Raw genomic sequence first — 27022 nt, forward strand, 5'->3', positions numbered from 1 at the left:
CAGGATTAGTCAAACCTCAAAAGCAGACACCGATAAACAACAAACAACATATTCAGTATAATCTCACTAGTGAAGTTCGAGAAGGGTAGAATATATGTAGACCTTACCCTACTACCTCTATGGGGTAGAGAAGTTGTTTCCAAAAATTTCAGATAATCTGCTCAATACCACTGATAAATAAGGACATCATCAACCTTCCCTGTTAACTTTTGACCAGATATCCTGAAAATTAATTGGTTCCAATAGGATGTCCTATATCACCCTCAAGCATCCTAATTATAAGCTCACTCATATGACAAAAGGAAGTTGCTCGAATGGTAAGTATCCCTCACCTCCAAGTCTAAGATTATGGGTTCAAATAATCAAAGGAGTAAAAAATGATGGCACCTCAAGAGAGGGGTAAATAAACAAAAAGTTCATATAGTGCAACTATCAAGTTTAAAAGCACTAATTTAAGGTGAGATCTAAATTAATGTATGGTAATATTAATATGTACATTAGAAAATGGCCTATTCTCTAGAAAACATGAGTCATTATTTCCATATTGTCTAGACATATAACAAATTCACCTCAATAACGCCCAAATCAACTAATCACTGCATTCAAAAAGTTGATTTATAAAACCAAAAATGAACCATCCCCTAAATTTTAATGGTACGACCCTTGTATTGGCCTCGATGGATGACAAAGTCATCAGGAGGTTGAAACTCTTCCAACCAAGTCACCTCTGTGAACATCTCCCCATCCACCTCGAGCTCACCTTAACGATGTTAAGTATTTAAAATAAGATTTGTAATCCAGTTGAATGTTCCTATATAGATGTAAAAGGTGGTACCAGAGTATTACCTGGTAGATCCCCTCGAGGAGACCTTCGGAAATAAGTGCAATGCCGTCCATCATCAGAAGAGTAGGGTGGAGAAAGGATATCAAAAATAGCACAAGGGGTTATCGCTTTGAAACAATGAATATTGCCACCAGCCGTCGGATACAGAGTAGTTGTCCCACATGGAGCTGTCATCTCACAATCTTTAAAAAGTTTAGCTGGTCTTGCACCTGAAAACATTTAACAGGTAATGAACATAGTAAATGCCAGTTCAACCTAAAATTAAAAATTTAGCAGTAAAATCATTTCCCGGCAAGCATTGACCCCAATAAGAAAAAATTCCAGAAGAGCAGCTCCTTCCAGCCAAATGATGCAAATTGCCAGCGTCTATCTAGTAATCTATCTGGTAATAAAATCATAGTTCCAAGGATCCAGCTTTGAGTACAAACTTAACATGGTCATATTTTCTCTCTGTGCAGGACGAGATATTAATGGTCATCATTTGTCCAGTTATCAATCTTCTATATGCAATTTAGTTACATGCAGTGCAACTTTTGTGTAGACGTACTGAAATACAGCAGTCTGCAAGAATATGTGAACTAAACCCTTGTACCTTGCTGGTCTACTGAACTTAACAGTGATCATTTGTGAAATGCTATACATATTCTACATGGGATATGAATTAAACTCTCGAATACAACATCTAAACTTACCAAGGTACCCGGTGGCAGAGACACACTAGGGTACAAAATATGAAGACTCCGCCCCTGAAGGTACCCATTACAAATCCTGAAACCTAGTTTCAGTCAACAAGACCTTTAATTATCGAATTCTTTTATAATATACAGCATCGGAAGGCCAAAACAAAACCAGTAAAAAAAAAGTGCATGTTTTTGAGTAATCTTAATTCATTGAAATACGATAACAGAGAGGAAATGTCAATCAAATAAAAGAAGTAGATAGAGGAAATGCCTTCCAACTAATGAAATTCCATAGTAAAAGTCAAGCATTCATGTCGCCTCAAATTAATTGGACATCAAAACATGACATGAGACAACCCCATGTTCTGCAATAAAATGAAGTTTCAAGAAATAGCATATTTAAATGTCTATCGAGAACGTACTAGACATCCTTTACAAAAACATCCACTTCAAATAGTACACACCTTCGGGTGGAACTGAAGGCCCCGGACTATCGATCCAATCATAGGCTTTCACATGTAAGGAACCATATATAAGCTTACTTAAAACGGTCATCCCAGGGTGGTTATGTAAAGGAATGATTGAAGAAGGTGGCATGCAGAATATTCCCATCTGTAAGAACATTCAACAGGCTAACGAATCTCAATTATGCAATTTTCATATCTCTCCTTATAGAAGAACACCATTACTCTTAATGGAAAAAATAAAAATGCTGACAGTTCTGCAACACTTACAGTGAAGCTCTCACATTCATGCAAGTGTAGGTATTTGATTGGCAGGATTGGTCGTAAACCCCCATTACGCTCAGGCATGGTACCTTTCCAACTCCTGACAAGTTGTGCCTCCTGCTCAAGACCTACATCAGAAGGCTTGATTTTGTCTGAAACAAAATGAATAGCCGACACACCAATTGCATAAGAATTTCAAGATTAGAACAACATAAATCTGGGGTATCAGGAGAGGGATTCAATAAATAACAGACGCTTTCACTTCATGGTCCCAATACATAGTAATTATATACATGAGGATTTAGAAACTAAGGAGAAGGGTCCCAAGAAAATTATTTAAATCTTTGAACTGTGCGATTTTACGCACTATCTAACAAAAGAATGACAAACATGAAAATGTTTCGGACTTTCAGGAAGGAGCAGACTCTTCACAAAAAAGGCTACAAGTTAATCCCTGTTTCAAAAATGAAATACTGAACGACTCCAACTTGAATAAAAGCAAATAGACTTGGCTCAGTTGGCTCAGGTTGCAGATGGGAGAAGGAGACCATTCACTTCCCAAATTTCGCACCATTACAGAAAAGGAAAGGTTTTATACAACAGAATCATGGACCTTAATCTCTTCATTTCCTAACAATGCACCGACTCCTCTATTTTCTCTACATATAACTAATAGATCCAGCAAAACTCCTCATTCCTTCGATCACCCTCCAAGTAGCATAGCAGCTTCACATGGAGAACTGAGATTTCAGTTCTTTCCATAGACTTCTATTCCTCATTCAGTCCACAAAGCTTCTCCCTGCGGCTCTCCAGTTCACCCCTGTAACGAACAAGGTAAATCCTTAATACCTATCGTTAGATTAAATAGTACCAACCTCCCCCTTTTCATCTCTACTTCTTAACATCAATCTAAACCCCTACCCGCCCCCGAACCACCACCACAGAAAATAAAAAAGAACTCCTATCAGACCGACCAGGAGCTGCATGACATCAATGCCAGCTTACAAAACTAGTAACTTCATGATAATTAACAGATGGAATACATTTGGAGACTAATTTAAGTTTTAAAATTGTTTGTTTTCCTATTTATTTTTTACAACCAAGAAATCCCCGAGGGTCAGCAGTGCACTGTTCGAAACTCAGTGGATAATGGTCCCGCCCCTCTACCCTTCTCCACTTAAATACTAGGTTTTTGTTTGTGGTAGGGTCCAAAGTTCAAATTGGTGAAGTGAACTTAACCACACATCACAAGTTGCACTCTTACCACTATACCAAAGCCCAGTGGCACTTATTAGTTTTCCTTTTTTGCACAAAGGAGAAATGAAATAGGGCATCTGGACTCAATGAAATGAATCTTCATTGATCTACTAGGAGTGCAAACTCTAGATACTTTGGTGTCTGCCACAAGTATTTCGTTCTTCATTTGTGCTTCACGGCTAAAAAATTAATGTGTTGATGTTCCTATGTCATGTGTGCTATAACATCCCAGTGGTTCTTTGCAGTAAGTGACTGTTGTCGTAGCAGAAAACATAATGGGATGTTTTCCACCTTTACATTGTTGCTAAGCAAGACATCTACTAAACAATCTGATAAATACTTATCAATAAAAGAAGAAACTATATGATCCAATTATAGGATCTGGACATTCATCTCAGAAGTTTCTTAAGATTATCCTAATCACCCAGATGCTTCATTTGCCTTAAATGTACTTGTGTAAAAGAGTTGGAATAAAGTTGTGAGTGCTCTGCACAGATCCTTCATTACTACATACCAAATGTAATTGTTAGAATAGGAATAGATATATACAATCCGACTTAGAATAGGAATATGAATAGTAATAGGAATAGAAATAGTAAATAGTATCCTAGTTGGTAAAGGATTGTATTGTAGTGTCTATAAATAGGGTCTCTGTGTAATAATGTAGATACACAATTCAATAATATTTTTCTTCTATATTTCTCACATGGTATCAGAGCTTCTATGATCTTGGTAGAGAATCAAAGAGCTTCCGCTGCCGGCGGGCGGCTATTATCCATATATGTCGCCCGTCTGGCCAATGATTATGTTAGCAAAAGTCAGGCTCACCGTGTATCTTTCCAGTGACTATTTTCTCATATCTAATTTGCGTAGCACCGTGCATCTTTTCGATGACTACTTTTTCATATTTAATTTGCGTAGTACCGTGCATTTTTCTGGACTACTTTCTCATATTTGATTTATGTAGCACCGTGCATCATTCCGGTGACTACTTTTTCATATCTTAATTGTGTAGCACCGTGCCATCTTTTCGATGACTATTTTTTCATATCCGATTTGCGTAGCATCGTGCCATCTTTTCGGGATTACTTGCTTATTTGTGTAGGATCGTGCCATCATTCCGAACCTACTCATATAATTTTATTTCTCAGATTGTGACTACTTTCAGCCATCATATCTAATAATCCGGCGCATGAGTATGTTCCGGCCAGTTTTATGATTACTTTTGCCCAAAAAAAAAAGAAAAAAAGAAGATATACTCAGATATTTGAGCTGGATTAAAGAGATGTTTTCTCTCCCGTGACTAAACTAACATATGTTCCTTTTTCTATCTATGGTTGTCGTGATTGGACTTTTAATCAATTGAACATTAATAATATTTTTCTTCAATATTTCTCACATGGTATCAGAGCTAATACGCCGACACATGATTATGCTCTGACCAGTTTTTTTGTGACTTTCTTGTTTAATGTCAACTCGTCTATTGATTCAAAGACGATCCATATAGTTTAAACCAGATTTTGAGCACTTTTCGGCGACCGCTGCATTATGAAGAAGTCTACATGGAGCAACTACCTAATTTTGTTGCTCGAGGGGGGGGTCTGGTGACCTTGTATGTCGATTGTGTAAGTCACCTTATGGTCTGAAACGGTCTTCTCAAGCTTGGTTTGGATGTTCAACAATGCATCTCAGAAATTTGTCACTCTGTGTTTTATAAACATTATGCATCAAATCCAATATTTCATGAGAAATCCAAGCACATTGAGATTGACTGGTATTATGCATCAATTTTAGTAATTCATGAGAAGACTGAGTACATTGAGATTGACTGTCAATTTTGTGAAGTCGAGTGATCAACTTACAGATATCTCACCAAACCCCTCATCGGTCCTCGTATTAATTAGATTTGTAACAAGCTACGTACATATGACTTGTATGCACTAGCTTGAGGGGGAGTGTTAAAATAGGAATAGGTATATACAATTCGACTTAGAATAAGAATAGGAATATGAATAGTAATAGAAATAGAAATAGTAAATAGTATCCTAGTTGGTAAAGGATTGTATTGTAGTGTCTATAAATAGGGTTTCTGTGTAATAATGTAGATACACAATTCAATAATATTTTCCCTCTATATTTCTCACATTAATCACATAAGTGGGGTTTGAGGAGAGTGGGGTGTATGCAGTCCTTACCCCTACCTTCGTGGGGCAGAAAGAGGTTGTTTCCGATAGACCCTCTACTCAAGAAGCACAGATCCTTCATTATCAATAAAAAACTTGCTAAAACAAATTCTTTATCAAAAATAATTTGCTAAAACTTGATATCATAAACATACCACAATTCATAGACATGTGGGATTCCCTATAGGCTTTAACTATGTACCATCTTACCCAACTCCGCCTGATTCGGAACACACCTGTCCTCGCAAACAACAGTTTGGAATTTGTCTAATGTTTCGATCATATTCTCGATGCATCAGCTCATTAATTTCCTTAAGAATCTTGGCTCCAATTTCCCACCTTCCCAAGAGTTCAATTTGTTTAATAATTGTATTCAAGTTGCTTTTTGCCTTTCCTTGCACTAAAATTAAATTAGAAGTCATTCTTGCACTCACAAATTTTATAACTCCTATCATAGAACTATATTAAGGTTGTTTTCTAACCACCTAAGAGCCCACAAAAATGTGAGGTGACTTAAAGATGCACTAGCAATCCATACAAAATCCTACAACAAGCATTTATGCCTATGGTTACTCAATATACTTTCTAATTTCTTAGGAAGGTAAAATTGTTCCAAAATATTTGATAAGAAAGCTTCACACTAGTCATACCAATAGCAAATTAGCAACTAGCTAGTAGTTTCTCAAAGGATCATGAAGCTTTCGTTTCAATGATCTATAACAAACCCATTTATACCTTTACGCTTTCATCTAGACTAGCCTCCTCTCTGTTTCTATAGTCCAAACCTCCTTGCCAATCCCACATAAGCACTTCCACATCTCTACAGCAAAAACACAAATTTGACCTCTATTCTATTGAGCCGAAAGTCTCCAAGAAACAGCCGTCCTACTTTGGTAGGAGTAAGGTCTGCGTACACTCTACCCTCCCCAGACCCCACATTGTAGGATTTCACTGGATTGTTATTGTTGTTATTGACCTCTATTCTATTTAAATCTCAATAGGCAACCCCCATATTTATTTTTGTAGCTAGTGTGAAGATATCTAGAAGGTTACATTTTCTTCCTACAATGTTGGAGAAATCAAACACTGAGACTTTTCTGATCAGGTTTGCTTCAAGATTAAAAATGTGCTATGTTGAGCCGTTTCACCCCCAACCCCCTTTTGTCTTCTTATTTTTTTTAGGGTAGTGGGGAGAGGAGGGCAGGGAATTTTTAAAACGATGGCATATGTTGAGTTAGGCCTAATTTGTTTTTCCCACTTAAAAATCTCTTAATGGGTCTGAATGAATCAAATATGTGACAAAGTCTCAATCACATTCAGACTCTTTTAAAGATACAACTTTTATTTCTGTAAAAAAACTGTACTCCATATTTTTCTCTTCTGCAAAAAAATCACGTATCTCTCCTTCTCCAACTATATCAATTATCCAAATTCTTTCCCTTAAACTTCTAATTCATGGTCTTACTGCTTACTTATCAAGAATTGGTAAAGTTAGTTGTAAAAATCTTATTGAATTAAAGTGCAAAGCAACTTCATAAATATGTATTGTTGAAAGTGGGCAGTAATGCCTTTTATAAATTTGTTTAAAATCATTTGAATGTATTATTTTAGAGAAGAGTACATGGGTAAATACATTATACAACATATAGATGCTTCACTTCTTTATTTAATATTATTTTATGTTGAATTCTTTTTTTAAAAAATGATGACCACATTTTTTCTAACAATTGTCTTTTTAATATAATTTATATATGTAGTCCAGGTAGTTCCATTTTATTTTTATCAAAATTAAAATATTTATTTATATCTTTAAATAAACTAACTTTTATTAAATAATGATTTATTTTGTCTAGATTGAAGTTTTTTTTTCTAATATTTTGTTGATGTAATATACAACAACAACAACAACCCAGTGAAATCCCACAACAGTCTTTAATCATTCAGTATTCAGATCTAAAGACAAGATTTTAATCATTCAGATGTGCATTCAGATTCAGACGTCTTAATCTTAATGAAAACAATTGAAGCCCTTACACAGTTTGTCTATCTGAATTTGTCCCTTGGAACATTCCATATTTCAATTTTATCGAGTTTACTGCCTAAATGTACCTGCAAGCTGATACCACTTCACTAGTTTAGTTTGCTGGAAAATATCTCATCTTATACTCCATGCGGAATACAACAGCTTGGAGACCAATTTGTAAGGAGGTACAGAAACTTCAAAGAGGGTTTCTTCCATCCATGAGTTCTGTCTGGTTAGTCTCGAGAGAATAATTGGCTGAAATTGTAACGAATTTCCTTTTCAATGGAACCTACATCGACAGCTTGCTGTCACTCATTGTATCACAATGAACATGGAGGTATGCATCAGGGCGAGTGTTGCCCGTGGCTGACTACAGCATTGTGCTCTATTTAGTAATTAAGTTAAACAAAGTTATAAGAAGGGGGAAGAAAAAGAATGTAAGCCATGAAAAACATCAGGGATACAAGTTTGCTTGATTTTGTTGTGCTCAAAATCTCCAAGGAGGCTTTAGTTTTGGTATTCCTTAATATCCTAATTTAGTGTCTTTCTTGTCAAATTATTTTTATACAGATTGAAGTCTTTTATGGAATCTCCATGTTTAGTTTTTCCACATATTTTGTGCAGAATTTCTTTTGGACAAGGCAAATAATTTTATAACGATGGGGAAATTTGTATACAAGTTGTATACCAAAAGAGAGAACCTACAATAAGATATGGTTCCCTACAAAAGAACACCAATCCTCTATGAACGTAGACACCTCATGGGCGCACCAAAAGAAAATTAAAAACAAAAGGCTATTTTGCAACTTAACAAAATCATTAGCAACTCCTTTAAATGCTCTCATATTTCTCTCCAAAGAACCCACATGATGGCTAACCACAGGCTTATCCAGGATTTCAATAGTATGGGTGCACTATTACGAAAAGATGGATCTAAGATATAAATTTGATTCGTTCGACTTTTAGGTTTTTAACACTGCACTATTAAGAACAGATGAATCTAAGATAAAAATTTGATCCGTTTGACTATTAGGTTCTTATCACTGAACATGTTACAGTGCTAAAAATCATTAGTAATATTCAACGTAACCGATAACCACTTGGAAAGGTGTTGCTAAACTTTAAAAAGAGAAAAAACAAGATAGATATAAGTTTTAAATTTCTAACCTCACTTAGAAAGAGGCGCACCCAATCATCATCACCTTATATGATACTTAATTTGAATGTGGATTTACACATCTATATTTAAATATTTTTTAAAAAATATAACACTACTATATATGATCTAGGGAGGGAAGCATGGGTTCACGTGAACCCACGGAACCCCCCTAGATACGCCCCTATGGCTAATGGAAGAACATCTCAAGCTCTTTGTCCTCTCTTCCTTCTCCTGAATGCCCAATTATGCAATGTCTCCTTCATTGTGCATGTCATCGCACATAATATCCCAAACCAATTTAGAACCACCACCCATAATCGTGTAGCCACCTAGCAATGCAACAAAAGATGATCTACATCTTCTCCGGAGAATCTAAACATGTAGCACAAACTAACATAGGTTATCTTCCTCTTCCTCAAATCTTATACTCTCAGGATCACTCCCTTAGTTGCCAACCACATAAAGAAGTACACCTTCGTAGGTGCCTAAGGGATCCAAATAGATGATGATATGGAAAATCTTATTCCTCTTCACTAGCAAGCTCTAATAATGTGATTTGACAGTAAACAAACCATCACCACGCTCGTACCATCTCCACAAGTCAACAATGTCACAAGGAAAGTTTTGCCTATATAATAATTCAAACAGGCATTAATTGTCCAAAAAAAATAATTCAAATAGGCATTGGAATTCCTCCATTTCCCAATCCCAAAGGTTCCTTCTAAATCTCAAATCCCAGTGGCCTTTCCCCACATGTGGCCTGTATATTTGTACCGTTGTCTCCTTGTGGCATGATATATTATAAAAATTGGGGAAAACAACCTTCAACTAACTCTCCCCACACCACTTATGCCCCCAATAACTAATTTGACATTCATTCCCCTCCTTGAATAGAATATGTCCAATGAACTCCTCCAACCCCTTCATAATTCCCCTCCATGATCACATCCAAATGGAGTTGTAATGTTCCTAGTCCTCCACCCCCACCCCCTTTCCGTCTCCCATCACACCATATTTCTTTGCTACCACCTCTCTCCATACAACATTCTCCTCCACTCCACACCTCCATATCTATTTTCCTAGTAACGCCTTTCTGAACACTTTAAGATCATTCATTCCAAGTCCTCCCCACTTCATCAGTGATGTGACAACATTTTCAATTCATTAAATGAAATTTGCTTCTACCATCCAGGGTATTTCATAAGAAATTCCGTTGAAATCTTTTCAGCTTATCAGTCACGGTGGTTGAGGCCTTCAATAATGACATGAGGTACGCACGAATACTAGCCAAAAAACTCTATCCCTTCGAGGGGTATTTTTCTGCCAATGCTGGACATTTATTGACTCTCGGCACAATCAGGTTGACTTAGTTGTAGAGGAGATACATCTTAGTTAATTCAGAGTTGACTCATTTTACACAATCCGAATTAACAAGTCTGGGACATTTTAATTGTTTGTCGGAAATTTTTTAAATATACATCCTTGAGGTCCATTTTGAATCCAAATAGCTAACTCTAACAGAGAAGTGAATAGCAAAAAAATTGTAGAGACTTGTAAGCAATTGAAGATGCAGCCTTAGCCCTATATCTGATGTCTAATGAGTTCAGTGGGAGAAATGTCCAGTTGTTTAATCAATTATTCTATTTTTGAACATTTGTGACTGTGATTTTAGTGTTTAGGTGACCAAATAGCCCTTTGTTTCCTTTCTTTCTTTGTAAGTCCAAGCTACATTCCAGCATTCCTTAATAACCATGAACTTGGAGAGAGAAATTAAAAGAACCTACTCATAGTTCACCATATTTAAGTGCCTAAATAGCCCTTTGTTTCCTTTCTTTCTTTTTTTCCTCAAAATAATCACTAAGCTCAATCCACACCAAAATCCTTTCCAACCTAAGTAATTTCCCATTTTCAGACACAAATTTCCCCAAAAAAAGCCTCAAAGATGCCTGTGCAAATTTGTAAAAGAAACAAATTTCCATTTAATCTCCATGGTTCCCTAATTATTTTATAAAAGAATCAAACTTCCAATTAAAAACTCCATACTTTCCTAATCAACATTGAAATATCATGGGCTAATCTAAATACAACACTTAAGGTTTAAAACTGAAAGGCATAATTGACCATGAAAGATATTTCCTTCACCATAATATGGAGTGGGTGGGTGTTCAAGCCATTAGGATTGGATACGAAAATTTTGGTTTGGGTTTTGTTTTTTGGATTGAAGTACTTAAAAGGAATGAATTTAATGTTCTCCAACATATTTTGTTAAGGGAACTATTTTTTACAAGCGTATTTATGCCCAGAGCACAACCGGACAGTGATTTGTCCTTTTAGCTGAAGATACATTTCACAATTTACCATAGGATACATGACGTAGTTAAGACCTCAAACTTTTAATATAATACTACCAACAAAGACATCATTTATCAACTTGAAGAAACCTAACAGAAAATTATAGTGTCCAGTCTTTTCATTTTATAATTGAAAACAACCTCCCTACCTTGGAAGGTAGGGGTAAGGTCTGCGTACACACTACCTTCCCTAGACCCCACTTGTGGGATTACACTGGGTATGATGTTGTTGTTGTTGTTGTTGTCTCTTCTTTTTATAATTAAAATTTAAAGTGCCTGATTTCAAAATGGTGTAAGATATAGTCAGGTAAAAAGGTTATCAAAAAGAGAAGGGTGCTAAACCCACTTAGTGCAAAAATAAGAGATTCTACTTGAATATAAAATTGGTAGGCATAATTATACTCCAACTACTGAGCAAAAGATAAGGAACTAGCCAGATCCAAAATATGTTCAGCTTTTCTACTGTGTTGTCCTGATGTCAACGTAGTACATTTCAATATCAAAAGTTGCACTACAAACCCCCCACCCTCAAAAAAGCCCTTCGCCAACATTTAGAAATAAAATAAATAGAGTAAAGGGCAGCCCGATGAACAACGCATCCCATGTTCTCGCACCGTATGGGGAAGGGCCACACAGACACCCCAAGGGGTGTGATATAGACCGTCTGCCCAAATGTGACTTCCACGGCTTGAACCCATGATCTATAAGTCACACGGAGACAACTTTACCGTTGCTCAAAGCCCCCCCCCCCCCTTTTTTTTAGAAATAAATAGAGTAAACAGAACAAAAAACAAATGAATCAACTAAATTACGTGGTTGACTGAAATCTATACACATAGCCAACAATCAAGTACAATTTTAAAAGAGATTGAAAGTTTTTATGACACCAACCTAAGAGGGAACGAACTTTCTCGAGAGCATCTTCTGATATGGGTCCATTAGTAGAAAGTGATGCTTTACAGGCATTATAAAGCTTTTGTACAGCTGGCATGTTTATCAAACCAACCACCTTTACCCTGACCGCCTATGCAAATGAACTTGTCTTGTAGTTAACAGCTCGAACTTAACCCAAGAATTCCTGTCTGAAGGGTCCTCTATTTCTCAGAAGACCCTTCAAGTACTAATCAGGCAAAAGCTGGACTTTTAACACAAACAAAAGTGATGATCCTATATCCACGTGATGCTTAATGGATCCAGCTTTCTATTATCATTGCCACCTACTGAACAGACAAAAACCGACCGTTAAACTCCACGTTGCAGAAAACCACATAAATTTAGCATCGTAATCTAAATTCAACTATTAGAGGAGAAACTATTTAATACTAAACTAAATTCCCAAGATAGAGCTTGAAGCCCTATTAATAGCAAATACTTTTGACACCACTGTTATAAAAAAAAAAAAAGTTAAAACTAGCTACACTATCAGTCTATAACAATATTCCATTTCCAAGAAAAGCAAGTCTATGAAAAAATGATTTTTTATCTAACAATTCATTTTTCACTAGTAATCCATATATATAAATGGATTAAAATTATAAACACTAACATTGTTAAAATTATTTTGTGTTGGTAAGAGGTAGCAAGTACACAAAGGAATAGTTGAGGAGTGGGCAGCCTAGACACCACCATCATACAAAAAAAGTTAAAACTAGCTACACTATCAATATAGTTTATCCTATAGCAGGTCACTTACCTTATTTTTCAACTTACTAATTACTATATACACTTACCACTAACTAGCTTTGAGTAACCTTTTACACCGCCATAAACAAACCCTTAGCAAATTACAAAAACAACTGAAAACTCAAAAAAGAACAAAAAGAAACTCAAGACGCTTGGGAATTGAGATATAAAGAACGAATATCCCAAGCAGATTGATGTCTCAATTGAAGAAAAAAAACTCAATGGAAGAAAAACAATACTGTCATTCAGTAACCAGCGAATAAAAAAAAAAGCATATTTTTATTCGGTTTTCAAGTTTCTAAAAACTGCAAAAACACATGAATTTAATCTTACGCACAATCAACTACGCCTCGTTTCATAAGATTGATCTAAAACTACAACTTATATGGCTATTAATCTACCAAAAAAACGCATACATGCGGAGTTCATACCACACAAAAATCACGAATTAACACGAAAAACACATGAATTCAACCTTAGACACAATCAAATAAACCTCATTTCATAGGATTGATCTAAGATTATAATTAATATGGCCGTTAACCTACCACAAAAAAACATATATCCCTAGTTCACACACACAAAAATCAGGAATTAACAGGAAAAACACATGAATTCAACCTTACATACAATCAACTACACCTCATTTCATAAGATTGATCTAAGACTATAATTAATATGTCCGTTAACCTACCACAAAAACACATATCTGCGGAGTTCATACAAATACAAAATCATACATACTTACAACATGAAAAATTTCACAGAATAAACAAGAAAAACACATGAATTCAACCTTCCACACAATCAACTACGCCTCGTTTCATAAGATTGATCTACCACAAAAACACCTATCTGCGGAGTTCCTACGCACACAAAACCATACATACTTATAACATGAAAAATCTCACGAATTAACAGGAAAAACACATGAATTTAACCTCCCACACAATCAACTGCGCCTCATTTCATAAGATTGATCTACCACAAAAAACACATATCTGCTGAGTTCATACGCACAAAAAAAATCATACAGAATTTAGCATGAAAAACACGAAATTCCGGCGAGGATTGCGAAGGGAACAAAAGCGGAGATAATCATACCTTCGGCGAAGAAATACAGAGAGATCGCCCGGACAAAGAGGAGAGAGAGAGAAGGATTTCGTTCGAGTGAAGATTGTTTTATCTGCGCTTTTTGGGGGTGTTATTTGGAGATTTGGCTTTTTTTTGGCTTGCCCTGTTTGACCACCTGGAAAATTATTGCCCTAAGTTTGTCCTCTCAAATCACGTGAAAAATACCATATGGGAAAATCTCCATATTATGGAAATGATTTATTCATGTCTACCTTTAATAGTTTGGTTTAAATTAGTTTTCATTTTTCAATTGTAATATGAAGATAATAGTGTGTATACTAAATAATTTTTATTTTTATCTAATTTTAATAATGATAGAAATGTTATTTTTTATAAATACACGGCTTAAATAAAAAAAGAGAAAAATAATTTAAAGCAGAGTAATTTTAAATACAAAAATTAAAAAAACATGAAAAATTCTAAGAAAAGCACTAGCGCATTGAACGAAAGAAACTATAACAACGATTATTGTTGTTTTTATTGACCGGAGAAAGATAATTAAAGGTTGATTAGTATAAAAAATTGTTATGGGGCTTAGAGTTAACTTGTCGTGATTATTGACGAGAGATAAATAAAAAATAATTTTTTTTAATTCTATTTTTGTTGTAAGGCCATTTCAGGCATTGAAAAAAAGGCGGTGGACAACTAACTTATACTTATCTGGCAGGTTTAAGCGGTCGTGAGGATGAGTCTACCGATCGACAACCGACTCTTATCTATAGGTGCTTTCAATGATGAGGTAATATTTAGGTGTAAAATAATTTCGTATTAATAAAAATATCTATCGATCCATTAAAAAAAAGTCAACATATTTCTAAAATTATGGTTAATCTCGCTATCTATTTAATTGTTATCCCTAGTTGATCCAAATGTACCTTTGAACTCTGCAGAATGGGTCATTTAATTGAATATGAATAATTTCCTTTGGTATTTTAAGTCACAGTATATTAGAGATATAGCGATTTTAATTAAAAAAATAATTATAGATCAAAAAAAGTATTAAGTCAGTTTGATAAGTCAAGGATTAATTTGAATTGAACTATTAATTGAGGGCATGGATGAACAATTTTCAAATGACGATTTTTAATGCCAAACAAGTAAAAAGTAATTAGTATCTAATTATTTGTCATTAGTCGATAAAAAATAATTATAGGCCAATATTAGTCAATTTGAAAAGCAAAGATAGATTTGGATTGACTTATTAATTGAGGATGAATTGTTTCGCATAATTGAGATATTTATTTAGATCTTATTTTTTTTCTTTCAATTTTCTTACTTTTTATTCAATGGATTAATACTTGCTATTATTTCTATAGATTGGATATAAATCAATAACGGTTTAGGAACAATTTTAGTTTGATAGAATATTATGGATAATCTTTTTTAGTTAAACAAGCTCAGTTGAATACTCCATATTTTATGTGGCACTCCGCACTATATTGCTTAACGCAATTTTTTTTTGCAGAACTATTTTATACTTTAAATAATAACAGCTATTAAAATTTGTAACTTTGTGAATTGCGATTGAGATGACACAATCATGCGAGATTAATAAGGATGACATACGTGTGCATAGTTTGATCCTCAAATTCTTTTGATTTTGATTATGTTTATAATTGTCTTGTTATAACTCATCAAATTTAATAAATGGTGATGCTAATGAATTCAATTAGTTGGAACATCAGTGTACACTCTAATTCAAAAATAATGGTCAAAGAAGTAAATGAATGTTTACATACTTTTGTGACATGCTTTTATTCCTTTTCTGAATTTAACCAAAAAGGGCAGCCCGGTGCACTAAAGCTTCCGCTATGCGCGGGGTCCGGGGAAGGGCCTGACCACAAGGGTCTATTGTACGCAGCCTTGCCTTGCATTTCTGTCAGAGGCTGTTTCCAAGGCTTGAACCCGTGACCTCCTGGTCACATGGCAGCAACTTTACCAGTTAACCAACGAATTAAAAATAATAAGAAGTGAAAAAATATGAAAATAACAAAAGTGCAAAAGCCAAAGGGAAAACATGAGTAATGAAGGAAAAACTAAAACTCAAGAAAATAATGGTTAATTTGATGTTAGAGGGGAATTAAAATTTATTAAAGTGGAGATAGATATAATAAGGGAAAGAGTACATATTTAGAAAAATAACATATAAACTCGATTGTAATGTTCTATATAAATGCTGTTTAATCAAAGATTTTTGCTATTTACATACCTAAATGAAGTAAATACAATATACATGTCATGTCAACAATAAATGACGTAATAATTTTATTTTATAATAATTTAAGGGATTAATATAATTTCCTTAAAAGTTAGGCCCGATAAATTGAAGTGATATTTATGTATTGTTTTAATCAACAAATAAATAAATAGCATATCATGTAATCATCGTACATTTTTTGAGACATAATTTACAATAAAATATTCACTTTTATAAGTGATGTTTAGAATTATCCCATTTTTAAAAGTATTTGATTTTTTTGCTAAAAAAGATAATTTTATATGTTGCCATGATAGAGATTGCAAAATGAAGCTCTTAGAATAATGAATTTCTTAATATTAAAAACTTCTAACTTTGTAAATCTATTTTTTTTTAAAAATAAAAATCTTACTATTATTTCCTGACAACTAAAACTTTAAATTATGTTCTAAATATTTTTATCTTTTTCACTCTTAAATGCTATAACTTCAAACTTAGGGCTGATAGTTTTTAAACTTCAAATAGGAGGGCTGATAATTACTTGTATATTTAAGTTTGAAACTTTAAATTTGTAATAATAAATGCAGTCTCATATGTTTAAATTAAATTTTGACACAATTAAATTTTAAGAGGGTCATTTAATATGTGATATTGAATAAGTCAAAATATCTATACTTTTGAAATATCTTATAAAATTATTTTATTTCATCATTCATATAAAATAACTTATCCACCGTAATATCAAACCTATGATAAAACAGTCTCATAAAATATTTCAAAATTAAAATTATTATTCTTATTCTACCAATCAAATACACCGTAATTTTTTTAGAATTTGGCTATTACTTAAATAGAGGTCCTAAATGCGGCTATTTGTGCACTTCGTCCTTATTCAAATCAAGAGAGCCAATTAGAAGTCCAGCGAAGTTGCGATCCGGCACCGGTGATTGATTGAAGTGAAATTCGCCGGAATTCCTCCGCCGGAATTTAATCTTGCTCCGGCACCGTCTACGTCGCGTGAGAGGAATTATGGCTACGGTTGATGTGATCAAGTGTTGTATGGATTCCATTAGACAAGTGAGTCTTCTCTCAGTTCTGTTACTGATCAAATTATGCATTCACAAATTTATCTGCTTTGAAGGTTGAGCTGAATAGCTAGAATTCAGGGAGGAAATGATTTTTAGGAATTGATAGCTAAGAAGTTAAAAAAAATGCCGAAGTCTCATATGGGATGGAAAAGGGGTGTCCTTAATATGGTTTGGCCAATACTTCATTTGAGCTAATTTTTGGGTTGAATTAGGCCAAAGATCTATTCGTTATGTGTTATCATAGCTAAATCCGTCCCAACTTATGATTTATCGATGTTGGATCACCATATTAAATTGTTCATACAGATGTCCTGCACTGGTCGTGAGGCAGGGGTTAAGTCCTACATTAGTGGAATGAGGATAATTTAGACTCATTATATGGACTTGGACAATCCTTCGCTCTAGCGACTTGGACAATCCTTGGCTCTAGCTTTTGTTACGAGTCAGGTCCAAGATTCATTTCTTTACAAGATAAAATAGCTAAAGAGTTTAGGCCAGTGTGGCAGTGTCTAACCATGCTAAATAGATCAAAATTTTCTTTGTTTCATGAGGATTTTGGTAATATCAATTACGCCTCAATCCCAAACTAAATTGTATTGGCTACATGATTTTGGTTATATCCATTCCGCACTCATCATAATTTGTACACTAGTACACGGACTGATAGTCTTGTGCTTGGAAAATTTCATGTAGCCAGAGCTAATGGCCAATTCTTTTCTTTTTTTGAGAAAAGAAATCATATATTTTGTTGTTTATTGGCATTCGGTCCACCTAGAGCAACTCGACTATCCAATTGGGTACCTGGATCCTCCCACAAACACAAAGCAAGTAATTGGCATGCAGAAAAATCACCTAAATTTTGATTTTGTGGGGATTCTAGTGATCTTCATTCCAGTCTTATCAGCCGCTAAGCCACACACAGAGATGTTAAAGTGCCTGAAATTTATAATACTTTGGAGAATAGATTGGAAATGCTTTATTTTAAGTTGAGGGTCTATCTGAAACAACCTTTCGATCTCTACGAGTTAGGGGTAAGGTTTGCATACACTCTACCCACTCCAGACCCCGGTTGTGGGATTACGCTGGGTTTGTTGTTGTACTTTGGAGAATAGATTGAGTGAGAACTTCGAAGTCACGACACTTAGATTTTACATTTCTACTTTATGTTATGCTTGTGAGGTTTCCTAGTTGGTTGACTATGTGATAAACTAAATGGAAAGGAGGAAGAAGGAAAAAGGATACTTTCTTGTTAACGTGTGATGGTAGATTATATCTGTAGAAGTATCTAAGGTCGACAATCTCTTCTCCAATTTTTATTATTTTGTTGTTTTATTTGTCTTCTTATGTTTAAAAAGGAACAACATTGATACCCCATGTTTTTCCCTTCTAATTACGGAGAGAACTCCAGTTCACATATACTTAAAGTGAAGGGGAAAAGGTCATATTCATTAAATGTTGTTTCTTTCCAATAGAAATTTGAAAAGAAACATATCCACATAATGAATGTTACGAAGATTCAAATGATAAGATTAATGGACGATCATACAAGATAGACAAGATTAAAAATGACAGCATTTGGCAGAAGGTGCAAGTAACACATAGATCACTTGAGGTGGTTTGGTCATGTCCTACGTTGGCCTCCAGATACACGGGTCTACAAGTGTGGAACTATGGTGATAAAAAGGTAGAACTTAAATTACATGGAACTATGGAAGGAAGTTGTCTCGAAAAATTTACAATCTCTTTTGACCCATGCAGACCTAGCAAAAAATAAGGCGTATTGGAAGAAAAAGATCTATATAGTGATACCAGTTAGTTGGTATAATTGCTGTTAAATTTTAGGCATGTTAGTGTGCTTACTTTATGTCCAGTGTTTTCGAGGAGTCTTCTAGTCCGATCATAAATTTATATTTTTGTAGAAAATATTATTTATAGTGCTTCTTAATTTATTTTTAATCTTATTTTTTGTAATATCATACTGAAATAAACCTAAATAGAGCAACGTGGACAACGAAGATTCATATAGCCGATCCCTACTTGTTTGGGGTTGAGGCGTAGTAATTGTTGTTCTTGCTGTTGTTATTATGATAGATTATAGAAAGAACTTGGTCTATTATGAATGGTTTAATTTTTAATTTCTTTACTTTCTCTGCTAATAAAATATCCTGAAAATTAGAATTATTGTTCAACTCTACTTTTATAGGAGGCAAAATAGTTGAGTATTATTCATATGTTATATCTCCTCTGATTTTCCTCACCTTTGTACTTTTTTCTAAAAAATATTTTATTACATGGGGGAGGGGTAGAGGAGGAAAGGGGAAGAGAATGCTATCTCTACTGATGGGATTTGAACCCTCCACCTCAACTGTGGAAGGCAGGGAGCTCACCAAGTGAGCTAGTCCTCACCTGTACTAATCTATATAATAAGCAAAAGGCACTTCTATACTTGTGTAGTCACTGGAACTTTTATTTGAAGGCAGCATGGTGAATGATTTTAACTTGATTTTTCTCCTGAATTTAGGGGAATAGTAATCCAATTAAATAAAGTTTCTATATCTTTTTGCAGATGTCAGATGAAATTAGAGATGCCACAATTTATCTGGATGCAGGGTGTACTGAAAGCTTTGAATTTCTTGGAGCAATCTCTCTGTTTTTGGAGCTTGGAGCACATGCCATTTGCAGCTTGGAGAAAATGCCTCCTCTCGGTAAGGTATCAATAGCTAAACTTATTTTAGTTGGGTTGGAATTTGGTGTGTGTTTTCTCTTTTAGTTGACATCATGATATATTTTAAGTTGCATAATCACAGATGTGTACCTTAGTAAGTAGTAGGCTAGTGCCTTCACTTTCACATTGAAAAAGGAAATGTTATATGCTTCCACTTCAGGAGAAGTAATTTGTGTTTGAAAACTGCATGTTATGTGTCTTAAATGTAGTATGGTTATAAATATTTAGTTTGAATTCTCATGAAGAATTGCTAACTCTCATTAAGAATCTCTTGTGAAAAAAAAAAGTCCTCATTAAGAGTTGAAAAAAATAAGTTGTAGGCTTTATTCTCCGCCCCCACCTCCCCCTAATAAAAGACAGAGAAAAAACATTGGCCTGTATTTGGACTGAAAGACCTGTAAGCTCAACATCAATTTATATTAACAAAGAATCTCCTTGAAAATAGTTAAGGAATCTATCACTTGCTGTGAATCATGCACATAGCTGGCATGTAAGCATCTGCAGTAGATTATTGGACAAAATGTTAAGGAATGGAAGTGTTCGTAAAATTCTTACCACTATTAAAAGAAAAACTACTATAAATATATATATATATATACAAGAAGAGCCTCTTGTTTTTTTTTCCAGTTTTTGATCTACCTTTTATTTGAACCAGTCTTCAATGTCTTCCTTGTAGGTGGTTGATTGGAATTCGGCTTCTGGGCCTGCAAAGAAAATTGTTGTCATCACGTCACGTCTTCTAAGTGATGCACATAGATACATTTTACGTTGTCTGAGTGAACTTCAAACTGTGTGCAGCTGTGCTATATTTACATGCATTTCGGAGGTAGGTACTTTTTGTGCTCGTAGATAAATGTTCTTCACTCTGTATATTTCACTTGTTGTTTCTGAACATTTGATCATACTATTTGTTTTCTGATTGAAATGGAGTATCTGGTTGTATTTCGCAAGACTCTAACCTGTCAAGATGAGATTTTCACTCATTAACTTCGATAATGATACGTGATATATATTGGTTTTATTACCTGATGTTTTGCTTACATCAACCACATTATTCTTTATTACACCGGGTATGCTGTTATTGTAACCACATTACTCTTTATCAAAAAAGACATATACATATATCCACCCATTACGTCTGAATCATTTTTAAGCTTTTGGAAAAATGGGAGACATGCAGATCTTTCTTAGTTGGTACTCAGTATATATGTCTCAGTGAAGATAGAATAGTTTACTGTAAGAGTTTTTAACTTTTATATGTATGCTCGTCCAGAATTTTGTGCAGATTACCCTCTTTCCTGATCCCTTAAAAGAAAAAGTGAAACAAAAGAATAAATCAATTGAAGGCGAGATTACTAGATGTTATTTGAAGATATATTTGTCTTTGTGTACACTGATTGTGAATGAACGGATAGTCATATTGTTCTTGAAATATGCTGTGGCCAAGGTTTGCTTGTCCTCTTGGTCTTAGTGGGACAAAAGAAAGCTTCTGATCTCTGCTAAGTGAAGGTACTGAGCATATTACCTTCACTTAGGGGGGTTCGGCAGAGAATACAGGATGGATTATGAAGGTTCAATGGAAAACATTTTCTTTCACCCACCAGTGGCTTCCCCATTCTGGATAAGATCTGCCGGCCACCACAATTATAGCCTAATTTGTTTATTTTTACTGAACTCAGTGTTAGACTACTTCTAAGGCTATGTTTTCAAGCTAGTTACAGATTTAACAGAAAATTACTTATAGCCAGGACAACCTTTTTTTCTTTCTTCTGACCGATTTCTTGTTATTGACGGTCTGTCTCTTTGTAATCACCGTGTCACTTTTCTATTAGGTGCGAATCAGGTCGTTAATAAACCCTGATGAAACTAATGTATCATTTGGTATCAAATAAGTTTAATATCGGCACTGGAGTTGCTCCTCATATCAAATACTCTCTGTTCACCAACAGAAACATCTCTATCAAAGAAGGCTGCATCGTGAATTGAAAGTTCTTTTATCTGTTTTTAAGAAATTTAGTCTAGTACTTTTGGACTCGTCCTACTGCAATGACTTCAAGGTTATCTATTTTACTGGTATATGTCAGGGCTTAAATATGTCATTGACATTCCCACCCAATGGACATAGGAAATTGTCGTTTAATAGCTTCTTGTACGATCAATCTACAATGTCTTATGTTTACCTCATTTTAAGTGCATGTCCAAATTCACTTATTTCAGACAGGTCATTCAGCATATCCTGAATCACCTTTAGGACCGGATGCATATCACGAATATGAATCTTTGCTAGTTCAAGATTACGAGGAGCTTTCCAGAAAGTCGCTGATGAACTCTAGTCATGCTGGAGAAAGTACAGTAAAGGAAAGTACATCCGCTGAAGATGCAGGATGGTCACAATTAACCACCAGTGAGGAGGAGACTCTTAATTTCAGTTCTGTTGCAAGTGCACAGAATTTGTATGAAGACAGTGTAATTGACCGGACAGAAGATGTACGGAAAAAGTTGAAAGTTTCTGTGCATCACTTCCCTTTGGTCTTGTGTCCTTTTTCAACTAGATTCTTTGTCTTGCCTTCAGAAGGATCAGTTGCCGAAGCGCACCTATCTGCTGAACATGATAACTCTATAAGCTTTGGGTTACCTCCAATAAGTACTGGGACAACTGCTGATGGTGAGGATGTCCCTGCTGGGGCAACTCTTACTGCTCAATTTCTTTATCATCTGGCGGCAAAGGTAATCATGCTTTCACTTGTCTGCAAATTTCTTTATGGATTTTAATGTTCTCTTCTATCATGATTCATGTTTTGAAAATAAGAATGATGTCTTCCAATTAGCCCCCTTCTTATCCACAACGGCAGTGAAATTTGACTAGACCTTCTCACTAACTTGTGTTTAAGATGACATTATCTCTATCTTGGAACAAACCTAATGCACGGGCCATTTATATGTATTGAATATTACTTGGAATATACCAAAGTACTATATAGTTGGTAATTTTCTTAAAATGCACACACACACATATAACAAACAGTAGTTGTTGGATTCCATATAAAAAACAAAACACAGCAACAGCCATTTAGCTATAAAGTTGTAAATTGGTGAAATTCCTAAAAGATCTGCTTTTTTTTTTGTATATCCGTAGATATGCTTATGCAAGCCTAAAATGCTGGAATAAGCCTGCATTCTACTGAATATTTGATTTTAATTTACAAGATGAATTAAATTAATAATAACAGATCAAAGATAAAACTAATGTTCTTTATTTAAAAAGGGAAAAATTGCCTTGTATTATCCAACATTGAGCAACTTTTCCATCAGATTTGTCTAATCTTACCCTCGCCATCAGGAAGGTCTCATTTTTTGCCCTTGACTCTAACAGAGCTCAAACCTGAGGGTAATGTTAAACAATAGTCAATTGAGGGGTAAATTTGGACACGTGGAGTCCACCAATTTCATGTTGGAGCTCTGTTAATGGCAAGAGAAAGTATGAGACAATTTGCTAATGGTAAGGGTATGAATTGACCAAAAGTCTAATGGAGGAAAAAATTGAGCAATTTCTAATAGTATATATAGAGCCATAGAGGATAAACACAATGTTAAGGCTTTCTGGGGAAATAAAAGATAAATAGTGGGACATTGTTATTTAGAAAGTAAAATGTATCGCAATAATTTAATATGGCTCTTGAACAACTGATACATTGAATTGCAATTGTATTATTTATGTGTGCTGTTTTAGATTTTTCCTCATTCAGCCTTTATTTTGAAAGCTAAAATATCCCATTTGTAGATGGACCTGAAACTTGAGATATTTTCCCTGGGTGATATTTCAAAAACTGTTGGAAAGCTTCTGACAGACATGTCAAGTCTTTATGATGTTGGTCGACGTAAGAGATCTGCAGGGCTATTACTCATTGACCGCACTCTTGACATTCTTACTCCATGCTGTCATGGAGATTCACTTGTGGATCGAATGTTTTCATCATTGCCTCACAGAGAACGGATGTCGTCCTTAAGTCAAGCTAAAAGCTCCCAAAGCCAGGTTAAACTTGGCCCTGCTTACTTGCAACGTTCTCCCCTCACCGTTCAGATACCACTCAATAATTTCCTAAGAGAGGATACTTCAAGTTCTGACAACTTTAAGCTGATGGAAAGCATTGAATCATTTCTCCGTGGTTGGAATTCGAGAGACTCAACTTCTCAAATGGTTGAGTTGGTGAATTTTAGCGCTAAACTTGGTAGTGAAATGTCCTCGCAAGATTTTCAGAGTGACCTTCTTTGTGGTTCTTTTATCTCTACAGAAAATTTTCATGGAACACCATACCTAGAAGCCATACTAGAGCGAAGAACGAAAGATGGGGCTGTACTGATCAAGAAATGGCTGCAGGAAAGTTTACGTCGAGAAAATATATCATTGAACGCAAAAATCCGTCCTGGTTATGCTTCCAAATCAGATCTGCAGCCTATGATTAAGGCATTAGCTAAAAGCCAGTCATCTCTGGTGAAAAACAAAGGAATCATCCAGCTAGCAGCAGCAGCATTATTTGCTTTAGATGAATCACATAGTGCTAAATGGGATGCATTTAACAGTGCTGAGAAGATACTGAACGTAAACGCTGGGGACACAAGCCAGAGTCTTGCTGCTCAAATTAGTGATCTCATAAATAAAACTGCTTTAGTTAGTTCACAAGGAAATAATAAGATGAACGCTCAACGGGGGCTTCTTACTCTACAAGATGCTCTGCTACTCACAGTTGTTGGATATATATTGGCAGGTGAGAATTTCCCATCTTCTGGGACCGTTGGTCCTTTCTCTTGGCAAGAGGAACATTTTATGAAAGAAGCAATTGTTGATGCAATTATTGAGAACCCAACAGTTGCGAAATTAAAGTTTCTGCAAGGTTTAACTCAGGATCTAGAAGCCAACTTTAACAGAAAATCAGAAGAAACGAAGGAAGATGTTTCTAATACTGAAAGCATTGATTTTGATGATGACGATTGGGGTAGTTGGGGTGATGAAGATTCTGGAAAAGATAAAAGAAAAGAGCAAGTGTATGATGACATGCAATTAAAGTTAGAGTTACGTGATCGGGTGGATAATCTTTTCAAATTCTTTCACAAATTGTCCAGCTTAAAAAAGAATATTTCATTACGAGAGTGGTCACAAGCCCTGAGTAAGTTCAATGATGATCCTTACTCAAACAAAGGACTACTTTATAAAGTGCTATCAAGGGTGCTAGCTAAGCATGAAGTACCTGGCTTAGAGTATCATTCATCTACTGTTGGCAGACTATTCAAAAGCGGGTTTGGGAGATTCGGCCTTGGGCAGGTATGATTCAACTAGATATCGATATTTTCTTTTGCTAGTCTAAGTTGCTGATTTGATTCTGGACTTTGCAGGCGAAACCAAGTCTAGCAGATCACGATGTTATTCTAGTTTTTGTTGTGGGTGGCATAAATGGTGTCGAGGTTTGTTTTCCTTGAACCCTTCTTCAGTGCGTTTTTTAATCTGCTTCCTGGACATTTTATGTTTCTGCTTTTCGTATTGGTTTAATGAACTTGCTATGAATATAGGGTAAAGGACTATGAAATACTATTATCCTTTCTCTCTCACTTCGCGAATACAATGTACATCCTACGTGAATTAACAGTCCCTCCTTGTTGTAACCAATAGGTTCGAGAAGCTCAGGAGGCATTATCGGAGAGCAGCAGGCCTGAAGTCGAATTAATTTTAGGCGGAACAACTCTTCTTACACCTAACGATATGTTTGAATTACTGTTGGGTGATTATTGTTGTGTTTAAGCTTGTGTAACTTTCTTGGTTTTGTTATGTAAATTTAAGGTGACAAGTTCTGTCTAAATGTGAGAATTTTCCATGGATGAAAGAAATGAAACACAATGACAGTTAAAGAAAAACAGTAACATAGTTTAGATCACATGAAGCAATTCATACGAAGGAAACAATCAAAATATTCAACTACTTCATTTTTAACCTAAGTTTGTTATGGTTTGAAATCTAATTGTACAATCGTCAAGTTATTTGTCCATTTTAACTGGGTCAAACCTAGAGTATAACATATTTAAAAAATTCGACTTATTATTTAAATGAGTTGCCATCTAATTATTAGGGTGAATCAGATACATTTTTTTGATAATTGAGGGGATGGGGAGGAAATTAAAAGATGAAAATCAAACTCTCACCAACAAAGTGAAAGTTAACTATAAAATACCTAAGTAGTTAACTAAGTAATTTAAAATAGCTCCATTTTATGGAGTTACTATCCTATAATAGATTCTAGATAAATTATGCAATGCAACGTTTTCATTAAATATGGTCAAACGACCAAATTTTGGTTAATTAAAAAAAAGATATGGTTATAAATATAATATTGATGAATATTTTAAAAAGAGTAACTCGTGACTAAACAATTCAAAAGATAAAGTCTATAATAGTCCCAAATTTGAAATAACTGATTGTTATTTTAAAATTGACAAATCTGATTAAAAAAGAAACACATTCTCTATCAAATTTTTAAAAGAATAACAATCAACTAATTTGGCTTAATGAAACTCCACTTTTTTCTAAAATATTAACCTCAAAAATAGTTAACTCAACCATGAACCACCCATCAAAATTTATTTCTATATAACTCTAACTTACTCCCCAACTATTTTTCATCAAATAATACTTGATTTTTTTTAAATGCCAAAGCCCGTACTTGACACTCCATAGTATCAATCTTCACTTTAGTTGGACCCTTGTAAATATCATTTCTGGTATACAACTGAAAGTTTTTCACACTCTTCACACTTTCTAGTGAATTTGTTGTCGAATTAAATTTTTTATTCTTTCTTTTATTTAAAGTAAGATTTTAATTTTCTTACCCTTATTAATTTTAGTGTTTTCATCTCTCATCCGGTAGGTTAAAAACAAGGCCACTACAACATCTATTTTACACCTTCAAGAGTCGAATATTTT

General features: G+C 34.7%; 2 protein-coding genes across 4 annotated transcripts; one reads left to right on the forward strand and one right to left on the reverse strand.

The window, feature by feature from the left end:
* Nucleotides 1-432: 432 nt before the first annotated feature.
* LOC129876306 (plant cysteine oxidase 4-like) lies at nucleotides 433-14144 on the reverse strand. 2 transcript variants are annotated; one of them, XM_055951705.1, is made up of 6 exons: nucleotides 14013-14144; nucleotides 12117-12445; nucleotides 2259-2404; nucleotides 1989-2136; nucleotides 847-1053; nucleotides 433-760 (listed from the first exon to the last, which is right to left on the reverse strand). In XM_055951705.1, the coding sequence occupies exons 2-6, from the start codon at nucleotides 12214-12216 to the stop codon at nucleotides 642-644; spliced, it is 720 nt and encodes a 239-aa protein (XP_055807680.1). In that variant the 5' UTR covers nucleotides 12217-12445; nucleotides 14013-14144; the 3' UTR covers nucleotides 433-641. The 2 variants fall into 2 exon arrangements, with proteins under 2 accessions (XP_055807680.1, XP_055807681.1); XM_055951706.1 differs by having other exon boundaries at nucleotides 12117-12442; nucleotides 14013-14111.
* A 2988-nt stretch (nucleotides 14145-17132) lies between these two features.
* LOC129876593 (sec1 family domain-containing protein MIP3-like) lies at nucleotides 17133-25959 on the forward strand. 2 transcript variants are annotated; one of them, XM_055952068.1, is made up of 7 exons: nucleotides 17133-17316; nucleotides 19894-20037; nucleotides 20729-20878; nucleotides 22270-22779; nucleotides 23834-25372; nucleotides 25444-25512; nucleotides 25718-25959. In XM_055952068.1, the coding sequence occupies exons 1-7, from the start codon at nucleotides 17269-17271 to the stop codon at nucleotides 25844-25846; spliced, it is 2589 nt and encodes an 862-aa protein (XP_055808043.1). In that variant the 5' UTR covers nucleotides 17133-17268; the 3' UTR covers nucleotides 25847-25959. The 2 variants fall into 2 exon arrangements, with proteins under 2 accessions (XP_055808043.1, XP_055808044.1); XM_055952069.1 differs by lacking the exons at nucleotides 17133-17316; nucleotides 19894-20037 and having other exon boundaries at nucleotides 20773-20878; nucleotides 22274-22779.
* The last annotated feature ends 1063 nt before the right edge of the window (nucleotides 25960-27022 follow it).

This window comes from Solanum dulcamara, chromosome 12, assembly GCF_947179165.1.
Source record: "Solanum dulcamara chromosome 12, daSolDulc1.2, whole genome shotgun sequence".
NCBI lineage: Eukaryota > Viridiplantae > Streptophyta > Magnoliopsida > Solanales > Solanaceae > Solanum > Solanum dulcamara.

What these genes read in the sequence shown, in the direction of transcription:
- LOC129876306 (XM_055951705.1), bottom strand. Translation starts at nt 12,216, where the DNA reads ATGCCAGCTGTACAAAAGCTTTATAATGCCTGTAAAGCATCACTTTCT. An exon ending in ATGAATGTGAGAGCTTCACT is followed by an intron (nt 2,137 to 2,258) that starts GTAAGTGTTGCA and finishes ATGTTCTTACAG; the next exon opens with ATGGGAATATTCTGCATGCC. An exon ending in GCCTTCAGTTCCACCCGAAG is followed by an intron (nt 1,054 to 1,988) that starts GTGTGTACTATT and finishes AAATGTTTTCAG; the next exon opens with GTGCAAGACCAGCTAAACTT.
- LOC129876593 (XM_055952068.1), top strand. Translation starts at nt 17,269, where the DNA reads ATGGCTACGGTTGATGTGATCAAGTGTTGTATGGATTCCATTAGACAA. An exon ending in GTATGGATTCCATTAGACAA is followed by an intron (nt 17,317 to 19,893) that starts GTGAGTCTTCTC and finishes ATCTTTTTGCAG; the next exon opens with ATGTCAGATGAAATTAGAGA. An exon ending in GTGGCATAAATGGTGTCGAG is followed by an intron (nt 25,513 to 25,717) that starts GTTTGTTTTCCT and finishes TGTAACCAATAG; the next exon opens with GTTCGAGAAGCTCAGGAGGC.